The sequence below is a fragment of the Carlito syrichta genome, unplaced genomic scaffold, assembly GCF_000164805.1.
Source record: "Carlito syrichta isolate Samal-C Ts95f unplaced genomic scaffold, Tarsius_syrichta-2.0.1 Scaffold256582, whole genome shotgun sequence".
Classification (NCBI taxonomy): Eukaryota; Metazoa; Chordata; class Mammalia; order Primates; family Tarsiidae; genus Carlito; species Carlito syrichta.
Window position 1 is genome coordinate 432,019 of NW_007200678.1, and position 7,147 is coordinate 439,165.

The window sequence follows — 7,147 nt, forward strand, 5'->3', positions numbered from 1 at the left end:
CCCCCCCCCCCCCCCCCCCCCCCGACCGCTCCTGACTGAGGACTCGGGGCAGGAGGCCGATCGGCCCAGTTGGCATGGTTTTCCCCTGGGTGTCAGCCAGGAGGAAGCGCCTGGTGAATGTGTGTGGGTGATACAGGCCCTGAAGGACAGACCTCTGTCTGATTGCAGAAAGAAGTCGAGGAGACCCTGACTACCAACGTGTGGATAGAGCATGTAAGGAGAATGCCCCACTCTGAGCCAGGCTGGGGTCAGGGCCCAGGCTTCCCAGTGCTGACTTCTGCTCGGGGATCTGGCTCTGCCTTGGACACTGCCCTCCAAGAGGGGTTGGTTCCTCCCTACAGGGAAGCCCCAGGCCCAACTGCCCTTCTCTCCATCTAGGGCCCTCAAAAGCCCTGATGGCACTGTCACGTGGATTAGGATCCATCTGTGGAAAAATTGTCACTGTGTCCTGATTTTTATTAGATGACACTCTTTTGTCAGCTGTCAGAAGTTCATAACAATACCTATGCCCACCATGGAAATAATGGTCTCTTAGTTGTGCAGTGAGCATCCTACACAGCTGTCCACGACAGATCTGAATCCCCACTCTGTACTTGCCTCCCCCAATCCTCTTTTATCACAGCTCCCAGACCCTGTCCAGTCTTCCCCAGGGACGTCAAGGGAGTGGGGAGCCTGGACAGCCACAGAGCTCACTGCAGACATGCCTTTCTTTTGGGCTTCCAGGGCTGGACAGATAGCCGACTGAAGTGGAATGCTGAAGATTTTGGGAACATCAGTATCCTGCGCCTGCCCCCTGACATGGTGTGGCTCCCAGAGATTGTGCTGGAGAACAAGTTGAGCAGCAGCCTCTTTGACCTCCCCTCCATCACTCTACCTCCCTTTCTTCGTGCCCTCAGTCTCCCCCTCCAGCCCCAAGCCCCTGCTCCTGCGTGCCCTTCCTTCTCTGCCTCCTTCATTCCTGCCAGCTCTGAGCTGGCAGGTGCTCACTCTGGTCCTTGTCCCTGTCCCCAGCAATGACGGCTCCTTCCAGATATCCTATGCCTGCAACGTGCTCGTCTACGCCTCAGGAGGAATGTACTGGCTGCCGCCTGCCATCTTCCGCTCTTCCTGCCCCATCTCCGTCACCTATTTCCCCTTCGACTGGCAGAACTGCTCCCTCAAGTTCAGGTGCCCCCTACTTCTCCAGCCACCCCTCACCCCACAGCACCCTGCCAGGGGTTGAAGGTGAATGAAGCGCCCTCAGGCGGAGGCCCCTGCCCTGTCCTGATTGGAGTTCCCCTCCCCACAATGCCCCTCTCTTACTAGCCCTTCCCCCAGCTGTGGCCCCAGCTGGAGGCTGAGGGCCCCCTTCTGCCTCTGCCCTCCCCAGTTCCCTCAAGTACACGGCCAAGGAGGTCACCCTGAGCCTGAAGAAGGACACTGAAGACAACCGTACCTACCCTGTGGAGTGGATCATCATTGACCCGGAGGGCTTCACAGGTGCTCAGAGGCTGCTGAGGGGTAGACGGGCCCCTCAGGCACACATCCCAGACACACACAAACAGCCACACTGACACCATCACCCCAGGGATGCACACTCCCAGATACCTAGGACCCTAACACACAGGGGCTCACAGACATCCCCACCCACAGAGGAACACATGCAAAGACATCCCAGAGGCAGAGAGAGGCAGGGTGCCAGGGCCCCACCTTGCACCCCACTCAGACTCTTCTGACTGGGGATGCAGAGGCTGACCGGGGTGGGTTGTGGGTTAGTCTTTCCTGTGCCAACCACCCAGTTGGCATGTGGGCTGAGTCATCCCCATGGAAGGTATGTTGCCTCTCCCAGTGCCCCTATCTCCTATCTGTGCCCAGGCTCAGATGTTTCTTGGGGCCCACTGCTCACCCCTGTCCATCAGAAGGGACCCCCGCCCCGGTGGTCTCCAGACTGGTACATGGGGGGAACAGTTATCATCATCTTGCTATCCCCAAGACAAGTGGCTCAATTAAGGTCAACTTCTCTTTTCTCTTTTGCTCAGGAAGACAAGCTCAATAACAGAACATTTCTTTTGATTCAGTCTCTTTAATCCGTAATATCCATTTTTGGCTCATAATATCTTTTGAGCCAAAACCTACTCCTGATTTGAACCCTGTATGTCCTCAGCTTCTATTTTTTCCAAGGAGAGAAAAATAAATCAGTTACAGAGGAAAACTTCCTGGTCACAGATGGAAACCTTCATCCCAGCCCCCAGGGAAAGACACCCACCAACAGAGCCTGAGCCCCCTCTGTCCTCCCCACCTTCTTTAGGGCCCCGAGACAGGCCGGGCCCCATCCCAGCCCCTCATCCTGTCCCAAGGACCCCTGAGCCTTCCGACCCAGTCTGACCCCAAGGTGTCCATGTGCCGCCCTCAGAGAACGGGGAGTGGGAGATAGTGCACCGGCCAGCCAGGGTCAACATGGACCCTAGTGCCCCCCTGGACAGCCGCAGCCGCCAGGACGTGACCTTCTACCTCATCATCCGCCGCAAGCCCCTCTTCTACGTCATCAACATCCTGGTGCCCTGCGTGCTCATCTCCTTCATGGTCAACTTGGTGTTCTACCTGCCAGCCGACAGTGAGCCTCAGCGCCTCATCCCCGACTCCCAGCACCACTCCCCCGCTCCCCCGCAGCCTTTCCTCTTCCCCTGAGGCTGCCATAGCCCCGCCCCTCACTTCTTCCTGAGAGCCACCTTGGGGGCACCACTCCCAGATCTCCTTGCCCGGGGTCCAAGCCCGAGGGCCAGGTGCCCAGCCATGAGGAGGTCAATATGACTGTCCGACATTCCCAAATGGACAAGGCAGGGTCCCTCCCGGATGTGGCTTCTGCCTCTCATGATGGGCTTCCCGAGGACCCTAGGAAGAATGGCTAGACTGTCAGGGAAGGAACCAGGCCTGTTGTGGTCCCCACTGTGTGATGGTGGGTCTGGTACACATGAAGCCCTCAGTGGTAGATAACGACGTCTCTAGGACACTGTGGCATGGGGCAGAAGATCCATCCATGCTCCTGCGGTTCCAGGAGGCAATGATTTTACTATCTCAGATTATTGACTATGCACAGGGCACAGTGAGTCCCAGGGACAAAGGCTACCCAGCCTCTAAACCTGGCAGGCAGGGTAGAAACCACAGGACTCTGGGGGAGAGGTTCTAACTGCAGTGGGGTTGGGGGAGGGCTTCCTGGAGGAGGCAGAGCTTGAGTGGATTTAAGCCAGACTGAGTGGGGCTATCCCAGGCAGGACCTGGCACCTATACCAGGTAGGAAGAGCAGTGCAGATGAGGGTGTGGCCACAGTAGGGGAGGTTCCTTCTCCCACCATCCCAGGGGCTCAGGTGTGAGCAGGGCAGTGCTGGGCTGGGGTCTCTGAGTGAAGCAGGGCTGGGAATTGGCACGTTATCCTGATGCTGAGGATACCCTGGTGTTTTCTGAGCAGGAAGTGACACACACAGATCTGTGCTTCAGGAGGGTTAAGTGGCAAGGGTAGGCAAGTGGGGACAGTGGGTGTTCACTGAGCACTTACCCAGTGCCAGGCAGAATGACATGTGTTTAACATACATTCTCTCACCACATTTAACAGTTGAGAAAACAGGCACAGAGAGGTTACGCTACTTGCCCGAGATCATCCAGCTATAAGTGACAGAGCTGGAATTTGCACCCAGTCACCCTAGTCCCATAGCCCATGATTTTATTTTCATCAGGGCACCAGGGCATTGTGAACAGTGGTGTCAAGGGCTGCTGTGGGACCCTTTGGGCCCGGGGCCCAAGATCACAACTTCTTCCCCAGGCGGAGAGAAGACATCAGTGGCCATCTCGGTGCTTCTGGCCCAATCTGTCTTCCTGCTGCTTATCTCCAAGCGGCTGCCTGCCACGTCCAAGGCCATCCCCCTCTTTGGCAAGTGAGTGATGCCCACACCTGGCCCCACCCTGCTTGCTGGCCCAGCCCTGTGGGCTCCAGGCTAAGTGTGTGCCCACAGGTTCCTGCTCTTTGGCATGGTGCTGGTTGCCGTGGTCGTGGTGATCTGTGTCATCGTGCTCAACATCCACTTCCGAACACCCAGCACCCACGTGCTATCCAAGGGAGTCAAGAAGGTGAGCGCTCTCAATAGCTGACAGCTGGAAATTGTCCAAAGGCCATCTGCATGCAGGCGAGGGTACTGGGCAACGCATGGCGGGTGCCCCTCAGCAGTGCAAAGCACCAGCTGCACTGTACCCCCAGCATGGAGAACCCCTGTACTATGTGCATGAAAGAAGCCAGACACAAGAGCACATGGTGCAGGGTTTGCTTTTTAGAAAGCATAAGAGTAGACGAGTCAATCTTTGGTGACAGAAGTCAGGATGGTGGCTCCATCTGGGCATGGGGAGGAACTGAGGGGGGAGGCACAAGGGAATCTTTCCGGGATAATGTTTGCTATCTCATCCTGGGAGGTGATGACCCAGTTGAGTGGATCTGTGAAAGTTCACCTAGCTCTGTGCTCAAGATGGTCATGCCACTGCATGTTACAACTCAGTGAAGAGGGAGTAGGTGAGGACTAAGGGCTGGGTGCTCAGGAAGGGGCTGCCTGTGCTGCTCGCACTGCAGGGCCAGCTGGCTGCTCTGGGACTGAAAGTAGTTAGCAACTCCTTTTGTCATTCAGCATTTGAGAGGGGAGAACTCAGCATTTGGGGCATGTATCTTGCTTTTTTGTTCTTAATATTCACTTCCAATGAATAGGGTTCTCCATCCAATAAGTAATGGGGGAGTTGGAAGCAACCTACATGTCCATCAGTAGGGGATCGGGAGAATAACTGACAGGGTCAGGCTGGGGAGTGCTTTGTGGCAGCTAGGAATGGAGTTACAGACATTAGGATATTTCAAGGTCACCCCATGTTTGTAAGACGGCCTTTCTTGCATCCCCTCGGCCCTGCCACAGCTCTTCCTGGAGACCCTACCTGAACTCCTGCACATGTCCCGCCCAGCAGAGGACGGACCCAGCCCTGGGGTTCTGGTGCGGAGGAGCAGCTCCCTGGGCTACATCTCCAAGGCTGAGGAGTACTTCTCGCTCAAGTCACGCAGTGATCTCATGTTCGAGAAGCAGTCAGAGCGGCATGGGCTGGCCCGGCGCCTCACCACTGCACGTGGGTCCTGCGTGGTTTTGGGATTTGACTCATCTGTGGGAGGTGGGTGGGAGCAGCCCTCATACCTCCCTCTGGCCCTGTGCCCATAGGCCGGCCCCCTGTGAGCTCTGAGCAGGCCCAGCAGGAACTCCTCAGTGAGCTGAAGCCAGCTGTGGATGGGGCAAACTTCATCGTTAACCACATGAAGGACCAGAACAATTACAACGAGGTGAATGGCTCTAGGGTTGCCATGTACAGGTGTTCAAGTAGCACACTGATTAAGTTAAAGGGTACAGTTCCCCTCAGAGACACATACCAATTTAGATAAGGGAGTTCACAGTGGGTGCAGATTCCAGGTCCCCAAGAGAGGGAGAACTCCTGCCTAGAACCTCATAGCAGGACCCTGGGCCAGGACACACACAACACACAGCTCCAGCCTATCCTGGCCACACTCTGGGAATCCCTTAAGTTCCCTTCTTTCTCCCTGAGGCCAATCATTTTCTGTCCCCACTCAGCTCCAAGTCCAATACATCAGACAGAGCCAGACATTTAAAAGGTAACCATATATGCTTATTCAATATTATACAACTCTTTAAAATTCTCTCCTGTAATCGCAGCACTTTGGGTGGCCAAGGTGGGAGGATCACTTGAGACCAGGAGTTCAAAATAGCCTGGGAAACATAACAAGACCTCATCTCTACACAAAAAAACTATCCAGGTGTCATGATGTGCACCTGTAATCCCAGCTACTTGAGGAGCTGAAGAAGGATCGCCTGAGCCCAGGAGGTTGAGACTGCAGGGAGCCATGATAGTGCCACTGCACTCCAGCCTAGGTGATAGAATGAGACCTCAACTCAAAAAACAAAATTCTCTCTTGAGAAAGGGGCATCTTTTTCCAGTTCACACACAGGCTAGCAGTAGCCCTGAGTGGCTGGGAGGGGTGAGAGAGGAGAGGGACCTGTCCACTTTCCTCAGCCCCCAAGAGAGACCCCTGGCCCCCAGCTCCTCTCTGGCCCCCTGGATCCCTGCAGTAACGTGGGCAGGGAGGCTGTGGCCACTCTCTGCCTCAACACATATTCACCATCCCTGCCTGTGGCCAGAAGGGCTGGGCCCTTGCTGGAGACATGCTGGTATGTCCCAACTGCTGCAAGCCTAAGGGGCCCCCACAGACACACTGAGCCATGCCTCTGCCTCTGTTACTGGGGCCCAGCTTGGGGGTGGGCTGTGTGGCCTGGGGCCCTCCTCACCCCACTGTCTCTGCCCCTGCCCCCAGGAGAAGGACAGCTGGAATCGGGTGGCCCGCACAGTGGACCGCCTCTGCCTATTTGTGGTGACGCCCATCATGGTGGTGGGCACGGCCTGGATCTTCCTGCAGGGTGTCTACAACCAGCCTCCACCTCAGCCTTTTCCTGGGGACCCCTACTCCTATGACGTGCAGGATAAGCGCTTCATCTAGGGTGGTCTGCGGGGGAAGCCATGTAATTGTGGGACCTGAGGGAGAAGCAGCTCCCTGGGGAAGCCAGGTCCTGGTCCTGGGACTTGCACCACTCAGGCTGCTCAAGAAAGGGAGGGAGCAGTACCACTGTGCAAATAAAGACAGAAGCCACCCAAGATGGTCTGAGAGTGGACATCGGCTGGAGGCGGGGAAAGCAGGACAGTTTGGGGGGAGGCAGGAGGCTGACTCAGGGGTCAGGGAGGACATCACTGAGGCTGGCCTCCATCCAGAGACGAACTCTGGGTGGTGTTAGAGCCTCTTCTCAACCTCCCATCCCCTAGGGTGGGGTAGAGCACACAGGAATGTGTGCCTTCACTTCCCAGTTCCTTCAGTCCCCCTTCTTCCACCCACCCAGGGCTGAGGCTGGGAGCATTTCCCTCTCTCTAGGTACGTCAGGGAAGGAGGTTTTCTACAGGGGTGTCCAGAGTGTCCTTTCTCAGCCTTTTCTGCCTTGTTCACTCTGTGTCTGGGTTCCTCTGAGAGGCTGAAGACTGGGTGGAAGGGTAAGCATCAGCATCCATAAAGGTTCGGGGTCAGCCTGAGGTC

General features: G+C 56.3%; 2 protein-coding genes across 5 annotated transcripts in view; both read left to right on the top strand.

Moving 5' to 3' along the window:
- PRSS56 (protease, serine 56) overlaps window positions 1-5,824 on the top strand; it is a 12,027-nt gene extending 6,203 nt beyond the window's left edge. Inside the window, exon 11 of the mRNA XM_021709571.1 lies at window positions 5,810-5,824. The gene's annotated coding sequence lies outside the window, so the exon portion shown is untranslated. The remainder of the gene's footprint in view (window positions 1-5,809) is intronic.
- The window catches only part of CHRND (cholinergic receptor nicotinic delta subunit), a 7,653-nt gene extending 841 nt beyond the window's left edge, over window positions 1-6,812 (top strand). Inside the window, exons 3-12 of one of the 4 annotated variants that reach the window (XM_021709572.1) lie at window positions 169-213; window positions 724-801; window positions 1,012-1,167; window positions 1,370-1,479; window positions 2,393-2,593; window positions 3,797-3,908; window positions 3,987-4,101; window positions 4,923-5,127; window positions 5,217-5,335; window positions 6,380-6,562. In XM_021709572.1, the coding sequence (XP_021565247.1) occupies window positions 752-801; window positions 1,012-1,167; window positions 1,370-1,479; window positions 2,393-2,593; window positions 3,797-3,908; window positions 3,987-4,101; window positions 4,923-5,127; window positions 5,217-5,335; window positions 6,380-6,562 (1,251 nt within the window). In that variant the 5' untranslated portion in view covers window positions 169-213; window positions 724-751. Of the gene's footprint in view, window positions 1-168; window positions 214-723; window positions 834-1,011; window positions 1,168-1,369; window positions 1,480-2,392; window positions 2,594-3,796; window positions 3,909-3,986; window positions 4,102-4,922; window positions 5,128-5,216; window positions 5,336-6,379 lie in introns of all 4 variants that reach the window. The other 3 variants (XM_008052102.1, XM_008052103.1, XM_021709573.1) reach the window with 3 other exon arrangements.
- Window positions 6,813-7,147: the final 335 nt, after the last annotated feature.